The sequence below is a fragment of the Osmia lignaria genome, chromosome 12 (assembly GCF_051020975.1).
Source record: "Osmia lignaria lignaria isolate PbOS001 chromosome 12, iyOsmLign1, whole genome shotgun sequence".
Lineage (NCBI taxonomy): Eukaryota > Metazoa > Arthropoda > Insecta > Hymenoptera > Megachilidae > Osmia > Osmia lignaria.
In genome coordinates, this window is record NC_135043.1 from 8295552 (window position 1) to 8318932 (window position 23381).

Below are 23381 nucleotides of genomic sequence, written 5' to 3' on the forward strand. Positions count from 1 at the left end.
GGCGTATTTCAGTTAAATAATTCTGCATTAGACCACACACGCGTGCAAATGCGCCGGCTAATCTGGTCGGGGCCACACGCGTGCACTTCGAAAACGAGAAAATTAATTGCCATCCCAAAAATACGAGGGGACGATCCCCATTATAATAAATTCAGGGGTAAGTTTCACAGAGGCTACGACCCTGTCTGAATTTATGCACCATATAAGCCAATTATTTATCGTCGTCCTATGACTCCAACCACTGTAACCCTTTTTCCTTTCCTTTTTTTTTTTAATTTGAATTATGAATTCATGCTCAGTTGTCAACCAGTATTTTAACGGATAGTTTTTTCATATTTCAAAAATAGATCAGAAAAAATATTGAATTTATATCTCTTATTAAAGGATTAATCAATTAATTCTAAGCCAAAGATGTTTCAATTTTCTTTTTCATCTACTTTTAAAATTATTTGACAAAATCAAATTTATAAAAATTGAAAATAATCGACGTATCAAATGATAACTTGTAAAATAGAGCATCATTAAAATTGGAACAATGAACTTTAACCTAGGTAAATATAATAAAAGGATCATAAGTCAGGATTATAGATCAACTTCTAGAAAGTTCAACTTCTTCTTGTATTTTGACCACGGGCCAGAAGCGAAAGAACAGCTTATTAAAGAAGACTTACCTGTGCCAGCCGCCCCCAGCCTGAGAACAGCGTCGCCTTGAAGAGAGATGGAGAGGGTGGCCGTGTCCTCGAGGCGTGCAAGAACTTCTTCGGGAATGTCCTCGGGTTCGCGGAGGCGGAGGGTTACTTCGCCTCCGCCTCCGCCACCCTGACCACCTCCACCCCCGGGACTCGTCGACGCCGAGTACATGAACACAGATCCGTACCCATGTAATGATTGCAACGGCAGCCTGACGCCGCCCACTTCCCCGACCGGACCCTGAAAAACGACCAAATCGTGTTCAGAATAAACCCTTCCATGTATTTCTACTGTTTAATTGGAATATTTTCAGCGATATTAGGTCATAAATAAACCTTTGAAGAAACGAACAAATTTTATATTATTAAAATGGATATTTATGCAAATGAAACAGTTGAATTTTTAAGAGGCAAAATATTAAACAACATACACCTGGATCATAAAACAGAATCGTACGATCGAAACAGCTTGGGGTTCGTTCGTCTCATTAAAAGGCAAGAACGTCCCGTTTCCTTTTCGTCTCAAACGGTAACTCGATTCAGAGTAAGACGGAGATGTATTGGGACCGATCGAACGCGTAATATTAAATTTAAGAGTTCGTTCAGTTTTCCCTGGACCAACGGGTCGTATTCCCGTGAGAGGAACGCGACTTCGTCCATCCGTTTTCCTCGCCGTCGATTTTCACGTCGAGCGTTCTTTTACGAGCAGAAATATTTTGCCAATTTCACCCTCCGTCCATGCAAATTTCGATTCGCGAACGTCAATATTTGCTGAATTGCAGGGAAAAAGGATTCCGATGTACCGCCGCTCGATTCAACGTCAAACGAGAACTGGCCAGACCTTTTGGCTTCTCTTGAAAACCATAATATCCAACGTTAAAATAAAAGAACCTATCGATGAACATCGAACGAGAAAGAAAAATATCTCGATAAACGACGCGATGTTCCTTCTCTGTTTACGTAGTCGCGACCAGAACCAATCTTCTCGATACGTCTAAGAATAATACATCCTTTATGGAAACTATTCGAGGTATTTAAAAGGTGCTTACAAATTCAGCGATGGATCCATTGTTTTAAGAAAATCAACGTGCAAAATTCGTGGGTCTCTTATTATCTGTCCCTATTTTAAAACGTCTTCGTATCAATTTATTACGTACGTAAAATTGTTGGAAAAAAAATCAGCTTCCAGCACTGCTCAACATTATTATCGAACATGTAATCGGACGTTCTACCGTTCAAACAATTTTCCGCATAGTCAGCACGATAAGACAGCTTTACGAGCGTGTTGACATAGATCCGAAAAGTGCACAAAACATGCCCGCTATCGCGAGACCATTGTAGAACGACGGGTGCATTGCTGACGAGGAGTAGAGCCAGGACGTCTCCTCGTAGGACAAACAACCGGAAACGCGGCCATAACAATACGGATACGCAGCCAGCACGCCTGCCTGTGTGCCGTTTCCGGTGCACCCGAGTATCGATGCAACACACGGACACAACCGTAACGTAGATTTCCTGAGCTGTAACGTAAATACGGGCCAACCTCGTAAAAGACCTTCCCCCCGTTCCGCTGCTTCGAATCGATTTCACGTGTTTGGTGAATTATCGAGGGACTCGAAAAACATCCGTGCGTCAGCCCAGAAACGCAGATTTCATATTTGGATTTCGAAGGATCGTAAGTTCTGCTGGACGCTCCAGGCACGGAAATCCCTCGAGCGTTTTACGCGAAACGGATCCTGATATTGAGAAACGATTGCTTTCAGAGAGCTTCGTGTTTTGTAACTGATATGTGCTCTTTATTGCGAAATAATCCAGGAATATTGGAAACTAAATATTGTTAATTTTCCTGAATTTTCTGTGATATTAGTTTTGAGCAATCAAGCACAACTAAAAATTGTGTTTTACAGGTAGAATAATCTACACTCCTTTCAAGCAGTAGTATAGGTCAGCCATATAGTTACCACATGTCGTACTAAGCTTAGATGTTTTCACTGTAATATTTAAAGTGGACAGCTGTAATGTTGATGCACATATCAAGGTTTAAAACAACCAACAGGACAGAATAATTATGAAAAATAAAAAAATACCTAATGACAAAATCAATGATTTAAATAGCTTGATTATATTTCAAGAAATTAGGAAGTGAATCTCCATTAAGAATAAGCTAACAAGTAAGTAGATTCATCCGAGGCCTCCTCGCATTCCAAACAATCATTCTTTTCAAATTCGCTTAGAAAAAAAAGCTCGCTGCTTTCCAAAAAACCACGTTCACAGCATAATCAAACTCGCCTCCCGGCGGAGGCTACCGCTGATAATTTTCCATGCATAATAATACGCGACGCGAAGAATTTGAATAATCCACTTTCACGCTATTTTCCCGTCTGATAAGTCATTAAGCCGCGGGTCGACGAGCGGCCGAGACTTAATGCGGCTCGGAGAGCAATCTGCTTTGTTTCAGCTTCGTTTCATCCAAACGATACACCAGCAAAGAAACGACGAAAGAACCAAACCGAGGTAAGATGAAGTAACCCAAACAAAGAAAAATTTCTCCCTCATTATCACGAATATATTATAATAAAAACAAAAAAATATACTTCAAGCGACACTAGTCATTTTTATAATTATGCCTACATTCGGGTAAAAAATTAAATTCTAATTTGAATTTATTAATTATAGATAAGATAGAGAAAGTTAAAAGTAGGATTTTTAAATAGAAAATTACATGGAAATGAAAGTCTAGTTAAGACTCAAATTAGAATTTATCAATCTTTTTACATCAAGCTGGAGTCTTTATTTCGACTTAGGAAAGTAACTCAAAATACAAAAAAAAAGGAGGGACAAGGGGGACAAAAAGTAAAATCGTTTCTCTTCGAAGCGACGGGGGTTAAATCGTGTTGGAGACGAAACGGGTGTACGATCGGAACGGTGCAATAAAACATTTTTCAAAACTGCATGAAACACGGGCGGCGAACACCGGGACGCGGAAAAATCGGACGGTGGGGAGCCGCATAAATGTTCCAACCGATGAATTATTGCCGCGAAATGGCCGTATCCAGTTTGTAAGCGGGGCGCGAAACGGGTGGGTCGCGCGACCATGTTGGACACATTGTTTACAAAGTATCTGACCACCGTCACGGTACGAATCCCCTCATTTTTCTGACGTGCGTAAAGTGCGTTTTGTCGTTGCGCCACAGTGCATTAAGCTACCGTACAACACAGAGGGATGGAGGGTTCGTGTGACACGGATGGTCGGTCGAAAAAGAGATACACGGATACCCGATTTAACCCCCGTGCTACGCCGACCTAACATTTATATTTTTGCGGTGCTCCTATTGCCGCTCGTTTGTCGCACGATCGCGCTCGCTGTTTCCAAAGAGGAAAGCTGAATGTAAAACCACTGGCTAGGCAACGATCCGCGTTTTAGACCGGCAGGATTTTCGTTTACGGCTATTGCTGTCTAGGATTAAGGGTATGGCTTTTGGATTTCATGGCTTTCGACCAGAAATGGTAAGGCTGTAAAAGGTTTTTTTCAACGTTCGAGAAGATTGAGATTCTTTGCACAGCTTTTGGGATGTTGCTTATCGATCAATGTTTCATGTTTGTACAGTACTTTTATATTAATGTATATTATGTATACACAGCTATAATAAAAGTATAAAAATAAAATAGGAAACTTACGAACTCAAAACGAACCCCATTATTCCTAGCTAGTAAACCGATACAAAATTTCAAATGAAAATTTATCTCTGGTAGTTAACAAACGCAAAGAATTCAACAAAAAAATAAAAAAAAAATTCAAAAAATCAGTGTAATATGTACTTCCATGAAACATTCGACCGTAAATGCAAATATTACCTCGCGTTTTCTCGTTTTCAAATAATTTCATCGTCGCTGCATATTTTTTTTTTTTTTTCAATTCGCAATACGTACATTCCTGTTAGCCAGAAATATCAAGTTACTTTTTTATATAGCGAGGTGTACCTCGATATTTGCTGTGGTTGTTTGACGGTTATCTGATGCGAGCGCAAATTACGGCTTCCCTACAGGTATCGAAGTGTATCGTAGGGTTCGGTTTCCACTTGATTAATTGGCTTGCACTTGCAACAATTTCAATCTCGATGGGGACTCATTTAATGTTTAACGAAACTCGACCCTTACCAGCGATCCTTCCTGAATATTAGCCATAAAAAAGTGAAGCTTTATAGTAGCCATTGCTCTTGCCTTTAAATAATAGCTTTATCAAACCAAAATTACTTTCTTCTAAAAAAAAATTCAACTAGTTATTTTAAAATTCCGCTTTTTTTTAATTAAATATTCATGAACCGCTGGCAATAATTGAAATTTACTTGGAACATTAATTTTATACTTAATATTTTATGTACTTTGAAATTAGCAACATACAACCATAGAATCTAAGTAACTAAAAAGGATACGAAGTGTTCGTGACATGAGTTATTGTTGCAAACTGGTGGCATTCGAATCACAAAAACACAAACATAAACCTCTGTATATGCAGTTATGGGGTTGTTGCATCGTAACAGGCTTTGTTTTGCAGCTTTTTCGTGCGCGGCACACCTGTGGACACCGATGCAACTTTTTGTAAAGACACACGAGCTCTCGTTTTACTTGAGCGACTATCTGTGATAGATGCACAAACGAAACGAGATTTTTCATTCGGTTCTATAGAAATTCCAATACGAATGGTATCGAACTAATCACACTTTTAGTATCACCAACATATTTTAACAATCGAATCGTATCTCTTTTCAAGTAAAATTAATTTTTCAAAGTATATTTTATTTAAATGATCAATTATTTTGCATCGATAGTATACTTGAAAGATACGTAAATAATTGCTGTAAATCGATCGGAGAATTCTGTTCGGTATCACGCATTTCCTTTCCATTTATCTCCATCTTCTGAAATCGTCATCCCCTTCCTTGCTTTTCTCGCGAAGATCGCGTAATTGCAATACTTCCTCTTCCCTTTAACGGTCTGCAACCCCCCCGGCGATTTCAGTCATTACAGCCAACGAGGATCCCACTGTCTCCTCTATGTTTTTCTTCCATTCTACTCTTCGATTGTTTTACTCTTCTGTGCTGTATCGTTGTTTATCCAAGACAGCCATTCAAATATTTGCTATTCGAAATTTAGCGAATAAAGAGGATATTGCATTCCATCGAAATTTTTATTTTACTTTAATGTTTGTTTAAGCTCAGTTGTATAACAATACGAATTTAGTGTATTTAACCAGTATCCCTCTATTGGTCATTCCAGGGTTAATCCTGCTCTCACGTTGCGTTTCATCGACGATGCATTCGGTTTCCGTGATTAACGAGAGATCCGATATTAACCCGTGTCTTTTCCCTGTTTCCCAGTTCGTCACAGACTTCTCTAATTGCGATATTGCGAGAACTGAACGATCCCCCGAAGCAGTATTACGCGAAATTAAATCATGCGACCGTGGGCTTCGCAGTTGGAACATTTTCGGATCGATAACGCGGATTCCGGACTAAACGAGAGCGAAATATTTCCGAGGAGGGAGATCGGAATTTGAAACTGCACGCGAACATCGAGAATTAATGCTCGAACGGTGTACAGGTAGGTATACCTCTTTGTTCGCTACACAGTTTACAACGATTTCGAGCTTCGAAGGAAAGTTGTTCTCCTACAGGACCACCGCTGCAATTATTCCATGGGAAATGAAACTGTGAGGGTGACTGGAATATGAAACATTACTTGGTAATTTTGATGCACTATGTTTTTCTTTTTAAACTGGATTATTTCAGGAATAATAAATTAATCATTTGCGTGCCAACTTTAATTTCAATGGGAACGGATTGAAATTTTGCAATGGAAATTAGCTAGAGCGTGCTAATTTCTAACTTTTGCAAAAACGTAAATTCATCATTTGAAAATTAGCCAATTTACAAGAGAACTTATGCAACTGGAACGATTCATAATTCGAGTTTGATTCAAAATAGAAAACAGTTGTAAACGAGGAAGTTGAATGCTGTAAAAATGGAAATATTTTCTTTTTTTTTTTGAGAACTGCATATTAATTAAGCACAACTGTAAGACGGAGATCTACGAGATAGCCTTACTAACGAATCTACTAAAAGACCCCTGACGAAACATTCATTCTCTTCCCTTCCCTTTGCCCACTTTTCTTCCGCAGCACAATTGTCGTAGTATAATTAAAATTTCGCTATTCCATGCCGTAATTCCTGACACGTGTATGACTGTAGGTTACAAAAGGTGAAGGGGTTAGTACTAGGGGCAAGCTGGAAACAGAAGCAGAGTCAGCGGCCACGCGAGCCGTTTGTTTTCATTAAAAGTTATTATCCACCGTGTAAAAACTTCAATGCACGGCCGGCTAACATTTTTAAACCTCCATTGTGCCCGAAACGCTTTTCTACCCGGTGGCCCCCCGAGCACAATTACCGGGAATGACTCTGCGAATTGGTTGTTTCGTTGGAATAACGTATCCGCATGAAATTACGATTCGCTATTTCGTCGGGATACCACCGCCGATCTACTGTAACGCTGTTTGTTCGCGTGCAAAAAATAAAAGAGAAATAGTTCAAACAGGGCTCGTTTGTTTTACTTTTTGCTTTTGTTCCGTTGGAAATTTGCTCGATGATAAATAATGGGTGAAAATAAAAAAAAAAAAAAGTACGGGCTCGGTTGATTGTTCTCCAGTATTTATGCGCTTTGTTTCGCGGTCTGTTTGTTAAATGAACTTTAGAATCAGTCGTTGCGAAATATTTTTAATGGAATAATTCAGATACGGTCAGACTAATTCTCCTTGCTTTGAATTTTTATCAATGATTTTTTACAAAATTATGGTGAAAACTGAAAATATTTTCTGTGTAAAAGACTGAACGGCAGAGAGGAACTGGTCGCTTTCGCTTGGAAGTTTGTTTCGATTGAACGATCAATACGACGTCAAATCTTATCAAAGAACAATATTACAGCTTCAAGGTAATTCCTGCACGTCACGATCGAGAAGCGAGGCAATAACTAAAAATAAAATGCTAGCGCGTAGCTAGCCGCCAACGGCGAAATATTTCGCGAAATGTAACTCGTTCCCGCTGTCGAACTCTGTTCCACGGACGAAGATTGATGAAAAACGTAATTACTGAGCTTACTGTCGGACCTTCCGCTCCCGCCAACGAAATCTGCATTTAATGTCCTCCCCTATCGACAAACGTAACGCTCGTTTCCGTAACTTTGTTACTCTTGATACACAGATTGCTGTTGTTTAAACATGACATTGTTTCTCTTAAGATAAATCACTTGTCATTTACTTTTAAATAAATGAACATTATTTTCTACGAATTTTAATTACTTTCTTGTTTCATTTCGCGTACCCTGAATAATGACCAATTTTTAAATTGTAATTAGCATTTGAAGTACAATAAATACTGAAAGGGTTAAGATCAAAAATAACATTCAAAAATAGTAATTAATCTATTAAGAAAATTCGTGCAACGGTTCGAAAGGATGAAGAACGTCATGGAAAAGAATTCAGCAAAGTCTCTCGGCGGAAGACAAAGTCGCGTAAGGAACTTTAACCGCGAATTATAAACGCGACTTTTCTCTCTTTACCCCGGAAGTGCACCTCCCTCTGCAGCTCGCGACGCTGGTAGAAAAACGAGCTGGCCTGTCTTTCGCGGCTGCTCCGGGTAAAATGTTGTCTGGCTTCTATCGGGGTAACGTCCTAGCCGCATATAATAAAACGGCACGGCTCGGCTCGGCTCGCCTTTCATGGAAACGCTCTTGCCCGCGGGCGCTTTTCTTTCATTTCTGACGTAATTACGCGGAGCGTCGCAAGAAGAGGAAGGGAACTGCGAAAGGGCAGCCGAGGAGAATGAACCACCACGAGGGGGAGGAATGCTTCGCGACGAAGACGAGTTCTACCTTCTAACCACCCGCGACCTACTACCTTCGTTTTCTCAATAAACTGCTAGCTCAAACTTCGATGCTCCTTCAACGATGGATGGATTTTTCTTCTTCACATTTTTTCCTGAAAATTGTCATTTTCAAGATTCTCCTATCGATGTATCGCATACATTTTATTAAAATTTGTCAATAACGGTGAGAATTAAAAAAGAATTATCACTTTAATCGTACCATCCAGCAACCGTAACATTAATCAGCCATTAAAGTTTATTAATTACTCTTTCAATTATCCTGTTGCCGGTATTTCGATACACATCAGCTTTCAAATTTCTGTAACGCGGTTTCCAAGCGAACGTAATGAATTGTAAATCGGCAGAAAAGCACGTGGCAACGATAACAAGGATCTCATATACGCGTTAGAGATGGTGCTAATTAACGGCCACGCAAAACCAGCCGCTATATTATTCAACCTTTATTCCATTCGTGGAATTTACATTGTAGAACAGCGACGGGAATGAAAATCCCTGTGTTTCACGGTATTCGCACGCTCGAATCTAGCCAACTGAAAAGTTCCAATAACCGAATATTAAAATCCGTCGATGATATTTGCAAACACGATAACCAGCGATGCAACCGATCGTACAAAGAGAGTTTACGTATTGTCGTTTATTCAGAATATCGTACAAGTTGGCAAACGTAGGAACGTGAAAAAGTAACGAGAAGGATCATTGTTAACTTTCGAAGAATTGATACGAACCGTCTATTCAAACACGTGATAATTACGATTTTCATTTCACGGAGAAAAGGTGGTCACCTCGGGTATCCGTGATATTGAAATATTTTTCTCAGACCGGAACGGATTTACTGGGAAAACATGAAAGGCGTACGTATTCTCAGAGAATAATATTCTGCTTTTCCACAGAAATTGTTCGCTAATGTTCAATCTTTTTATGGAATCTTTCAACCAGGATTTAATGAATCGCTCGTTACGGAAATGCAAATTATACTTTCATTTCGCTTTTGTTTTATTTAAGCGAGAAGAACGAAGGTTCAGCTTGTAAAATGCTGAAGAATCTTCCAATTTCATTCGAAATGATGATGTATATCTATTTTCAGAGCGATTTGTATGTTAGGGAGTAATTTATTGTCGGAATGGAGAGATCATCGAGAGCACGACTTCAGATAACTGGCGATAAAACACGACCGGTGAGATTGAACTTACGTATACACGGAACTTCCTGCTCGAGGAATTAAATCGGAATGAGAATGTCGCGAGTTTCGAAGATAGTCAGAGTAAGAAGAGCCGTTTATGCGCGAACACGATTTCGATTAGACTTTACCTCGTGAAAATTTGTGCCTCCTTAAACGGATCATCCAGAAAGACTCTGTCCTCTTTTTTTTACTTTACTTAAATCGTGATAATTACAGACATACTTGATCCATTAAATTTTATTCTAATCAAATTTAATTAAAATTAAATAAGATAAGAAGAACGAATGAAGTTACAAGGTACAGGAAGTGTAAAGGTTAGGAAAGGAGGAGGAGAAAAAAAGTAGAAGGAAGGTGGAAAATTAGGCACCGAAGAAGCGATCTATCATAGCCATACGTTCCCTTCAAGTTGAAGGGAAAGGGAAATGGATGGGCACGTATGAAGGAAGAAACACGTGGAAATTGAGTTAACACCGACGAAATTCTTTTTTAATGGACGAGCCCCGTCAACTGCATTCTCCCCGTGGAAACACGAATCTTCGGTTATTTCAGTTACATTTAATGATTGAATAAGACAGAATAGCTATAGAAGATACAAAAGAATACGCGATATTTGTTCTCTTAATATAAATGTATAGATTCCGGAAAAGTATTAATAAATAACATAATGGACATAATGGACATAGGAAGAAAATTTTTCATTTCTTACCTTTGGAATTTTATAGGAAAAATGAAATATTAATTAATGAAATTTTTAACAGGCTCAACGTGGAAGTCAACGTGATTAGAAGTTAATGTGTAATATTATATAGCAGTAGAGGCGCCTGCATATTGCAAAATTATTTAGAGCTGAAAGGGTTGAATTACTTTGTATCTGAGCGACGTCGATTTAACGAGGGGAAATGAAGAGCGGCGGAGACGCATAATTTTAGCGTAGGGGCTAATCCGGAGGCCGTAGCCTCGATAACGTCGGTTCCGGGGGCGGCTTCACCCCTGGGACCGGCGGTAAATTTTGTAGCTGACAAAGCCGCGGCACTTCGTTCCGCTTCCGGCGCGAGTATCGGCTCCAACTCGCGTAATTAGGGTCCGTGGTGGTCGATTCCATCGAATCGAGGGTTTTAATCGGTCATGCGAAAGGTCTGTTTATTAATTACGATTTGTTAAATGTTTTCTCGCGTGGATATGTGAAAAAGCAATTTGTTGGAAGGTTGACAATTTTCGGGGGTAATTACAAGAATATTAAATACTTGATTAAAAAGTTTTCTGGGAAATTTAACATGTTGATTACTTCAATCACCAATGACTAGCACTATGAATTTAATTGAAAAAAGAAAATGAATGCTATTCATTTTTACCAACGACACAAAGTTACGAATGAAGCGATGAAATTGAAAGATTAAATATTAAACTGCACGATGATTATTACTTTGTCAATTGCATTAATCTTTGGACTATTAATTCTATTGTACCTTATAATTTTACACGCCACTGCACGAATCCATTACAAGAAAATTTTCAGTTACTGGATCATTTAAAATATCTCTTTTGTAGTAGCAAAGTGCTGAAAGCGCTCGTAACGCATTTTCCATTTTCCTCATTCGCGTTCCCTCGAGTTTCCCGCAATTTTCGATACCATAATAACCGTACGCTGGTATAAGCAAGGAAACTCGAGAACCCGCCTACGATCCTGTCTATTAACCCAACATGCATTTTCGGGAAAACTCGACGAGAGGGAAACATTATGAACGCGCGAGCTCTTTCTCGAGGAAGAGCCGCTGAAACGAGCCGCGAATCGCAGAGCTGGCTAATAATGGTCGAACGGCAAACAAGGCGTATTATATTGCCGCTATAAATTGCACCGCTATACTTAATTTACGCGAGACGAAGAGGGCGGAGAAGCGTTGTGCCTTCCCTTCTCGAAACTTTACCAGTTAGCAGTTACCGATAATTATCCGTGCCGCTTTCCTTTCACGGGGCGCGAAATTATAACGCTTCGCTAGCCACTGCGAAACGTTCGCAGCCTAGAAACTTTTCAACCACAAGGAAACCCTCCGTATTTCCTACCAACATAGACAAAAAAAAAAAAAAAAATCATTTTCTCGCCGGTTTCACGATTTGGTAGCTTCGATACTCTTGAAAAAAAATTTTTATTCGCTCCCAGAGGTGTCGTACGAGGGAGGTTAATCATTTCCTATTTACAAATCGACTACAACTTTAATTTAAAAAATAAGAAAATCGTAAACCTACAACTATTCGATTGTAGCAAAATAAGAAAAAAATAAAAGTAGAAGACACGAAGATAGAAGCGGAGAGAATGGAAGAGAGGATGGTGAACCGCATAAACTACGTTAAATTCCTCGTACTTACGGCTGGTTAAATATGCAGCGGAATATCAGAGTGTGGCCACGATGACCGTATCCTTCGTAATATAGTGCGATACTTGCAAGGTATCCTGCATAACTCGAAGCGGCCATCGGGAGGGACGAAGGGTACAGGGCGAAATAATATTCCTCGGCTATAATTTCGCTTTCTCGCTCGCTCGCTCTTACCGTTTGCTCGCTTCGGGCGTATTTCACCGGGCTCGGGATACGGTATCCATAATGCATCCAGAAGATGTAACTCCAGCTACCAGCGACGCTGCTCCCGATAGAACGCGTCGCTGATGCTGTAGGAACGCTTCGACCGAAGCGTCGTTAACGTTTCACGAGACAGCCGTGCTCGATAAAGAAGGAGAAAGAAAAAAATACAGCGTCGTGCAAGCGATGACAATGCTCGTCGAGAGAAATTTCGCAGAAAGCTTCCTTAACACCTGAATCGTCGCGTTCAATTTTTTAGAAACTTCTGTCTACCTGCAGTTTTATTTTTAATGATTTTCTTATTCTTTCTTCTTTTTATTAATAATCAGAATATTTCAATGATGGAGGTCCTTATCAGGGTTATTAGTTTTACACTCTTCAGTTATAATCTTCGAATTTGGCAAAGTCTAAAGGTAAATTCTTCTCTTCTTAAAGTTTCTGTCTCGTATTTTATGATACATCTCGATAAGCGGGTTACGTAAGGAAGGTTATGTAACAGCAAATCATTCGTATAAACAACCGAATTCCTCGCGTTTGGCACGATGAACTATGCTGCAAACGCGATGGAAAATATTTTCGAGCATCATCCATGTGTGTTTTACGTGCAAGCTCGACTTACTCACAAAGAAAACACGTTGATTCACTTATACACTTTTTATCAGAACTTGACCGTCTATAGTTAATTTTTTAACGTTAACTATGCATTAATCTTTTAAATATATTCTCTGGTATTTTGTAATTAAATTTCAAAAATATCAAATAAGAAAACCATGATTGAATTAGTTTACACGAAGAAGTTAGCTGAAGACCGGAAAGATGTTCACGACACTATGGCGATGGATTGAGCTGAACTGCAACAATCCCCGTAGCTACGTGTCCGGGTACGCGGTGAAATAATTGTTGCATATTTAATGAGGCGTAAGGTAACAGGGTCACGCCGACCCGGCACCAATTTCCTCGCGGAAAATTCACCATTTTCACGACGGACCGTTCCTACCACCCTAAATAAGGCTCGCTTCGAAGCATCACGGAACAAGCACCGACTACTACTACGTGCCCGGCTACGCACGGAAATAATTGTTGCATATTTAATGAGACGAAAGGTAACGGGATCAACGGATCCCTTCGTTCTCCGCTTCCGCGACCAAAGTCGATTTTCACTGAGAAGTGGATCAATTTTGAGAATCCTGATGGCATATAGGTACTATGCGGAAGAGGAATGGTTTAGTGGAAAAATATAGAATTAAAATATATAAATTAATGTAGAATCAGAACTTCTATAATAGATAGGTAAGTATGAAGACTTTTGATTTATGATTTTTGGTTTAAAGTTATTTTTTGGTATAAACCACTAAAATTGGTATCGATGCAACTCATAGCTAAAGAGTTAGTTGCAAAAATAATAAAAACAATGATTGTTTTATATACATATACGTATATAAGGAGGCGAGGAGCAATAAAATTATCCTCTGCACGTTCTATAAACACCTCAAGTTCCACTTCTTCCTTTTCTTCAGCTTCTACTCCCCCGCTTTTATTAGCCCGGTTTTCTATGGTGTAACTCGCTCGCTCGCGACTTCACGGCTAATTAATTTAGTTTTGCAATTTCTCCGGGCCGAAGGAACGCCGGCGTTCTGTAATTTACGCCAGTTCCCGTCTTCCTTTCGTCGTCCTTCCTCTTCGCGCTTTTGTACACCGGGGATAAGTCGTTGCCGGGCTTCTTTACTTGCACGCTTCCATGGAATTTATCGATCATGGAAGGAACACGGTAAATATGACGGTGAAGTCGTTCGAAAACGACGACGGAATTGTTTGCATCGCTCCTCCTCGTTGAATAAGAAACATCTTACTACGTGTACGTTTTCAAGAAACACTCGTATCGAAGACACTCTAGATTCGTTTTCTTAACAAACAAGAGATTACACTCGCTGAATAATTTTGAAAAGAATCTACTTCTCGAAGAACCGAAGAATCCCTTTGCACCACGCTTCGTTATTCCTTATATTTAATATAACAAAACTGGATGGTTATTTTTAATAATAATTCTATACCGAAGATTCTATAGAACATGAAGTCGTGAAAAAGCGTTAATGTCAAAGCAATCTAGTATGAGGCGAGGAAGGGTTAGAATCTAGGGTCAACTTCCTAGAATTAATCCATAATCACGGGATATATAACCGAATGGTATCCATTCATCTACCATGGAAGACGGTACAAAAAGAACACTTGAATCATCGCGTGGTGCAGTAGTCGGTGCCTCAAGTTTCATCCGTGTACTAGCAGTTTCCGTGTTTGCACCGGTGAACAAGCACGATGACGAAGAAACGCGACGGAGAACCAACAAGGTCTCAGAATGGGCAGAACGAACCGAGAGAGTATGAGAGAGAAGGAACGGACGTCGCATGGGTTGAAACCTGGGAAACCTTGTGGGTGGGGGTCAAGTGGCAAATATTAGTACGAAAACTGGCGTTGCCAAGCTTGCCAGAGCTTCGCGACGAAAGCTGCTTAAACGTTCCCTCGTTCCACCATTCGAAAAAGCTCTCGTTTCTCTGCCACCCACACCGAGGGGAATCAAGGGAGCCTTACAGCCCTCCAACACAATTCCACCTCGACCAAGTTCCTCCTGCCTTCCATTCTCGGTGGTTAAAGCTCCAAACGGATCTGTTGTGAGCACGTGAGCGAGGAAAACGGGAAACCGGAAGCCAGACGAAACTCGGATAGAAAGAGGAAGGAGAATCGTAGAAGCGATGCTAGGAAGTACCGGCTCGACTGGCAGCATCCTACCGGTAGCGATAATAATAGCGCAGTATATTCCTTTGAGGGGCAAGAGTACCACGGGAAGAAAACTTTTCGCCAATCGTACGCGTATATCCGTTTCACTCATATCCCCCTCCACACAGACTTCTAATAATAATTCTAGCTACAGACTTTCAACAACTTGACGAATTTTCGACTGCTGGTATCAGTTTTGAAATAAGAAGTTATTCCTTAGTTTGTTGATTTCTAGGTACAAGAAAATATAGAGTGCAATTGCGATTAACCCTTTAACTGCAGGTGTGGTCTATAAATCACATACTAAAATTATATCCAGAGGCAGGCGTGGTATATAAACAACATGTTGATTTTTGTGGCTTATATATCACTAAAATAAAAATAAAATTAAGTGCCCATAGTTAAAGGGTTAAATAATTTGTATTAACTTTCGAAACTTATGAAAAATTCTTGACTCTGTTTGCAGAGAAACAACATTTCATAAAAGACAAGAACAATTTCTTATGTCTAGTAAATTATGAAGTAAAACTAACAGTATACAGTGTCTTTTCCTCAGCAACAGCCTACATTTAGCTCGCGTGTTTGCGGCTGTACGAGCTCGTGTTTGAATTCATTAAACAGACCACGAGGAAACCCTTTCCACGAACACGTGTACGAGTCGTTCTCATTATACGCGATTACGCACACGCCGGTACACCCTTGGCTACGGCCAATTCGCGGCTAATGCCAACTAATTACCAGTCGACCGGAAGTTAAAAAGTGTGGACAAGCCACCACTGGCATCCGCTAATGATTTCTCGCCCAACTCGACAATTCCCAGGGAACGAAAGTTTTCCTATCGCGGTTACCTTTCCTCTGTTATTAACCTCTTTATACTTGCATCGTCTACTTTCTTTACTTCTCTGATGGTTTTAAACGTTTAAACTGAATCTTGATGAAAAAAATTTATTTTTTTTCCAGAAAAATCTCCAATAATAAACAATTACTTCTATGTCAAAAAACGAATCGGTTACATTTAATTTCCATTTGATTAGACGTGACACGGTTTAATTAAAATTGGAATCACTTAAGTGTCGAGTAAACTTCAAGTTAATCAGTCCTTGAAACAAAGTTAAATACTTCTCCATCCTCAAAAAGGTTCTCTGAAATATCCACGAGCTGATCGAAAGCAATCGAGTTTCAGTTTGATAGAAACGTTCGTGAAAAGTTTCCTAGCTAATATGAAATAATCACTGGCCACGCGGAAGAGGCGAAATACGGACAAGCCTCTTGCGGGATCCGCTTATTCCGCTTCCGTTCAACTAGCCGAGTTAGCTCGCCTCGCGTACAAATCCCGTGGAATAAAAGTTTGCCATCGTAGCCTGCTAGCCGTCCGGATGCTCCGCTTCCATCGTCGTTTTAATGCTATCTTCTACACACCTACACGTTCGCTTTAATCCTCCCCTATAATATTTACAAAGCGAAACCACGCCGGTTAGCGTGTACAAGGTACTAGCTGATTCTGTGTCTCGTCGAAGCTCTGTATATTTATCGTGTGTTAAGTCGAAAGAATTATAAAAAGAAGCCTCAACCAACGGCACATGTTGGGTCAATCATGACCCAGACTCTGTGAATTGTATATATAGATGTTTCGAACTAAAGTTACATAATCGAACTTTTTAACGAAAGAGTTAAAACAAAATGATTTTTAATGCTTGGAAAAATAAATCGCCAGGAGACAACTTTAAAAATCCAGCTTAATGACCTCGTATCGCATGGAAAACAGCATTGTCTTCCGGTGTGTTCTCGTTTGCACTTCCGCGTTCGTTAATGCGAACTGATACAACGTACGATATCGAATTAACGAGCGTTGTTACCGCCTTTAACGCGATACTTCGGCTCGTTGCTCGCTAGAACAGCACGCGAGAGGATTATCGAGGATACCCGGGAGAATATTCGCTTACAAATTGCAGGAATTGCTACTCAAGACTTTCGGTCAGCAACTGAACTGAATGAGATTCTTCGAAGGTGTTGAAGTAAGTTCTCGATGCGTTCGTATGGTGAAACTTTTAAATTAAACATTTCTTTTCCTTATAAGAGAACTACTTTAAGGAAACAAACTTCGAAGACTGGAACGGTGGCTAAACTGATGGAAAACAAATTTAATCGGCTTACTTTAATTCTAAGGAAACATAATGTCACTGATACTATCAGGAAAATTTGATAATTCTTTTCAAGAAAGTATCATCAAGAAGAAGATATAAAACAATCTAATTTTATACAAATGGTAATCTAATGGTTTCGAAGACTACTATAATATTTCCACGTGGTTCACGACTTTTGAGCCATGCTGCATGTATCTCGGCTTTGATAATGGAATGATCCGTTAAGAAGCAGCCTCGTTAATTAAGTTGAAAATATTTGTGGCTTCTTTATTGCCAGCCTCCTTTTGTCTGGTGTGCTGTAAGCAGCGCGTCGACATTTTTCATCGTTTACCCGTAACAGGTCTCACCCTCTCGTTTCCACCAGCTGCACCCCTTAACGGCGCCTCTATTTTCTTACTCGCTCTTTCACACTCACCCTTGCGTTCGCTCGCGCGCCGCGGCGGCTGCATGTTTATTCAAGAGGCTCACGTACAAAAGATATTCCGCGCGAGGAGAACGTGACACGGCCTTCATCCCCGGTTTTCCACCGGGGACCGCCGCAGAACCGGAAGACGGTAGGAAATGAAAAAGTTATGCTTCGACCTGCAAACTCCGCGGCTCCCTTCCGTTCTTTCTCCTCTAACCGTCGGGGTCAACGTGAAATTCTTCGCCAGACGATGGAAAACGAGACGGGGATTCCATGGGTCTATGCGCGATTTTAGAATAAAATCCGGGGTCACTCAGCAAGATTTCTTATTAGAGAACTCTTTTTCACAAATACTAATTTATTCCCTATTTAGATATAAATAGAGACTTAAGGTATTACAATCGAATCAAGGAGTGAAAATTTCATCGAAATTGGAATGCTCTCTGTATAGGTCAATTCTATTAACGTTGATTAGAATTTACCCTCTCCTACTCGATATCGAGTGAAGTAACGTAACTTCGCAACCATGTAACTCTTGAGTTCAAGTTATCTATTGAAGGTTCCTTGGGTCGACTTAACCGACAAACTATTGTAACTCTAATGGAAGCCATCTCTTAATTGTAATTAAGGAATAGGATTTAAATAGCCTTTGTTGTCCCTACAAAAGGAAGTTGTAATTCAAATCTATTATTGTCTACTTTCAATTCACACATATTACGAATTTTAATCAATTTTTCATACTGCAAAAAGCAAGACTTTCGTTAAAAATAAATTGCACCTTGAAACTATCTAAATACATCCCTTTTAACATTTTACTTGATTCTACAAGGAACATTTTCACGAGGGAATATTTAAACTCGCAATGGCAAATTACTCTACGGGCCTCCGGTCACCTACAACACTCTGGCAGGTTTCGCGAAAGCACACGAACCGCCCTACAGGACAGGACTTTACGAGCTACGTCTCCCTCGGGAACAGATAAGGCTCGACTGACGTTCCCCTCTTCTTGTACCTACTACCAACGGCCCGATGTAACTGTATGAATACCGGTGTTTATGCACGTCTCTTCCCTACCTTTTTCTCCTTCTGCTTGTCTCCCTGAGTAGGTGGCCCCTGGAGCCAACAACTTTCACCAACACACTTGCGACAACATGCTCTTCCCGGCCAGTTTGTGACTAGAAAACAGGCGATTTCTGGCAAATAATGGTCAGAGAACGTCTTTAATTTTTAAATTCTTCTTTAAGGAATAATCGAATCTAAGAAATTCTGAATGAAACGAAATTTTCTCTAGGGATATTATGATGTCAAATTTTGTTTCATAAATTCAAAGATGACACATAGTTTGTGGAAGTTATGCGAAATGGAAAATCAATTTTCTACTAGAAATTCATGTTTCACAGTGACACTCTGTTCCATCGAATAAAGATAACGTAGTTGCGGCACAGTCCATTTGCTGCAGCAGGTCACGGTTCACACGAAGCGAACGAGAATAATATGCATAGCCTTGAAGATCGAAGGAAGATCGAAAGCACCAAGTCGAAGGTTCCTTTTACGGAAACACCATCCGAGAAAAGGTTCGACCCAGATCGTATAAAAGGCCAAGCATCGTGTTGACTTCCGAAAAAGTTGATTGATTTTTTTCAATAGCGATTGAAAACCCATCGATGAAATCGATTTCTCTTTGACAAATGTATTCGTTATCTTCAATCGTATTTTCTGAAACGACTCGAGAAAAGGGTTACCTACAGGGTGAAAGAAAACAAAATTATTCGAATACACCGAGAATACCATAAAACGTAAATTCAATTCAATAGATTAATGTATTCCACTTTTAAAATCTTGTTCCACTTTAAAATATCGTCAAGAGATGCTAAAAAAGAAAGTATCAGGAAAAGGAACATGAAAGAATCGCATCGAGATGCAAAGTTCAGAGAAACCACAGAGAACTGCCAAGTGTTTAAAAAAAAAACTGAAAAAAGAAATACAGCGATGTGACATTCTTCCAAGGAAACTGTCACCACGTGTCAACTTTGCAATTCAACGTTTCCCGGAAGCACAAGTATGCCGTTTTTGAGTGTGCATGGCTTGGTTAGGTTCCAAGCTAGAGATGCTTCGAGAATCACTATAAATGGTAATGGAGAACAGTGTTCGCCACGACTACACCTTCGAAGAAAGAAAAGGGTGAACGAGGGGACGAGGAAATGGCACAGAAAGGGTCGAGGAGAACAGAAGACAAGAAACGGGTGGGACGGGGGTGGTTTGAAAATGTAATATTTCTTCTGGCTGCAGAATAAATAATGGCATCGCGCTATTATACGATGGTAATAATACACATTCAATTCAACGCGAGCTTTCCGCTTCGACCTTCGTCTTGAACTTTGCGAAACGGTTTCCCAGCCCATGTCATTTCCATAAATTTTACTTACTCTTTCAAGGACTTTTCTGACGTTCGCGCTTTGAACGAAGCGATAAATTGAGAGGTACTTGATCGTTCATTAATTATGATTTGATTAATCAATTTCAAATGGAATCAAAGTTCAGAAATTATGAAGAAAAATATTCTTCAAGTTTTTCATTTTAATTCAATATTTGCAAAATAATAGTAAATATAATCATTCTTAAAATATATTAATTATTACTTTCTGTAGTTATAAAATTTCTGAACGTAGGATTAGAAAATTTACACGAAAAGCTATAGTATCAATAATCTGTCAATCTTTACAAATAAATTAGCCAACATATGAACCTCAAGATTCTAAAGGATCGTCTCGAAAGTGCAAACGAAGGAAAATCTTGGCGGATTTCCATTTACTTAAGTCTCGTCGAACGACGTCGTGCGCTCGTGTTAAAACGATTTCCCCTAGCGTTCCAAGCTATCACGTTTCCCCCATGATTTTCCACCAATAACGCGCTGTATCCCCTCGTCGTCGCCTCTGATCCTCATCCTTCTCTACCGAAAAACCCTCCACCTCATCCGGGTGTCGAGACGCACAGGCGTCAAACATTCTGCGACAGACGCCATCCTATAGCTTGCTTGAGGCTCTGCGAGCTTTCCATCGCGACGAAACTACCCCTTGATATTCTATGCAGCTGAGATATTCGGGAACGTGTGAGAAAACAGGGACAAGTTGCGAGAAATAGGAGACACTTCGAATCTCTTCGAAATTCAAGAGAGAACCATCATAAATAGATGGCTCGATGAGTATAAAAATAACACAATCGAATTACTTATCGTTAGTCTTACTTTCTGGGACGAATATTATTTACTGAAAAGCTTAATTTATTATTTATATACCTGTACAAAAAGTGTTGTTGAGAAAGTTCACCAGGACTTTAAATTTTTGGATATCCTGTATAACAATACTTTGATCAAGAATCGGATAGAAATGGTTCAAGCGTTTAACAGAATATTATAGAGTACAAAACATTACGCGATGCAATAGGATAATGAAAATAAAGGAAAAGAATTTCCTCGATGTCACAATATCTCGAGGATGAAATGGTTTTGCAATCTCGAATCTATGCAAGTAGAAACGCGACATCGTTAGTCACTTTTCGTAGCGGAGGAAGACCGAGTTGATGGGGCGAATCTCGTTGTCGTTTTAAGATGCTTCTCGCTTTATCTTTTCGCATGATTTGACAAAGAGCATTTGCCATGGTAGATTCGCTGAAATAAAGCCAACTAGACACGAGCCTCCAGGTTCGAGCGTATCTTGACGCCATTCCGTTATCTAATGATGTTCCTATGCATCCACGACTATTCCACCTTCGAGTCATTTCACTGAATAATACTAGGATTATTGCTTTCGTCCCTGATCGTTTGAAGGGATAAATTTGCTTTTCGAAACTCTGGGTTACAAAGATCAATATTACGCTGATAAGAAACTGTAGAATTATACTCGGAATATAATTAATAATAAATTCAAATGTATTATCCAAAATAATATTAGAAAAGAAAAAATACAAAAATTGGTTTGCAATCTTCATCTCGGTGTAATTACGAAAGTATTCAAACGTTAATAAATAATATTTGTGTAAAACTGTAAAACTATCAAACTCAAGTTATAACAGTAATGAATTAATATTCGTGAAAATATACGAATAGGTCGGAAAATAGCGTAGTTGCGTGGAAAAGTGGAAAAATTGTGGGCCTTTGTGGCGACCATTAGCATATATTTACGTCGGGGCGGTAATAATTCTCGGTGCTCGCCGGTAAATTACGAAACCTATTTACCGTTCTGATAAAATATTGTTCAACCGAGTGTCGCTGCGCATTCACGTTTCAATTGTTCATTCGTTCGATGCGCACAAGGGTAAAGAGATATTGAAAATCGTCATGCATTAATAACGAAATACTGCAGTGGTGTTCGTTTTACGTGGAAATGTGTGTTTAAACTTGAAAATTAAAGCAAATTTTAAGCTTTTTAAAGAAATATCTTATTATTATTATTAATATTTTACTAATGATTTCAGATTCCTTTAAAGTAGTGACACTTAGTTGTTTTAATAATCTTTTAATAATCTCTACCAAAGAAATAAAATGTTTTAAATATATTTAACACACTCTAAACTTAAGAATGTTGACAAATGTAGATACTCGAAGTACAAAGGATTAAATGATTCAAGTTTAAAGGAAATTATCAACAACTGAGATAATTGAGAGCTTGTTACAAGGACCTAGTAATTGTTTGTTAACAAAATCAGCGGCAAGATTAAGGCTTTCGTGGAAACTGTGGAGTTGCATTAAAAAAAAAAGAAAAAAAACGAGGAGACGAACGTTTCGGAAGTTTCAATCGATCGAAAAGGTCTATTAAGTACACAGCTTTTAGAGGGTTAACAAGCCACCGCAAGTTTAGCGAAGTGTAATTAAATCTAGGAGAGAGAGAGAGAGACTGCGTTTGGTACCAGCGAAAGGTTGTAGAAATTTATCGAGTTCTCGAAAAGTTAGACAAGTTTCAAGTCGCCTGGAAACCCTGCTGGCTACTCTACCCTAGTCATCGCATGAAAATTAAGAGCCAGCCTGTGCTTAAATAAAAAATTTCAACATCAACGCCGTTCTGCTCTCGTTTTTCAATCAAACTATATCATGGCAAGTGGAGAATACAGAAGTTTAAAAAGTTCGAGCTGTTGGATCGACAAATCGTTCTTGAAGAATGTTCTCCTTTAGCGATTATAACATTCTCGTCAGGTGGCAGACGCGAAAAGGAAACGTGGGACTGCGCTCGCTGGTCCTTTCTAACCCGAAATTCGTTCCAACGTATCCACAGCCGATTCTCTGGTGTTCTGCAGGAACCGGATGCAAGAGAGAAAGACCATGGTCGTCCGGATTCGGGACACGTGCCGAGAATTTATTCGTGGGAAGTCAGGTCGCGTATGCAGCACAGCGTGTTCATCTCCGTCCGAGTTTCTGGGCCAGTTTTACCCTTTCTCGATAACGACACACCGCGAACAATGTTCTCGATTTCTGCTTTGCCTTCTACGTTTCTTGAACACAGCCGATTGTTGAATACAGTGTTCGTCTGAACTTTGATGAAGTTTCAGGTGGAATATTGGTTACTCTTCAGAATCTTCGAGTATACCTATCATTTGTCGATTTCATACGGGATGGAATCGAATTTTACTATTATTAGAATCGAATTCCACTCCCTCAAAATACACCCACGATTCTTTTGATTATTAG

General features: G+C 39.5%; 1 protein-coding gene across 7 annotated transcripts in view; it reads right to left on the bottom strand.

Moving 5' to 3' along the window:
• The window catches only part of LOC117602758 (uncharacterized), a 252903-nt gene that overhangs the window by 131113 nt on the left and 98409 nt on the right, over positions 1–23381 (bottom strand). For all 7 annotated transcript variants that reach the window (XM_034321163.2, XM_034321160.2, XM_034321159.2 and 4 more), the window contains one exon: positions 672–930. In XM_034321163.2, the coding sequence (XP_034177054.2) occupies positions 672–930 (259 nt within the window). The remainder of the gene's footprint in view (positions 1–671; positions 931–23381) is intronic.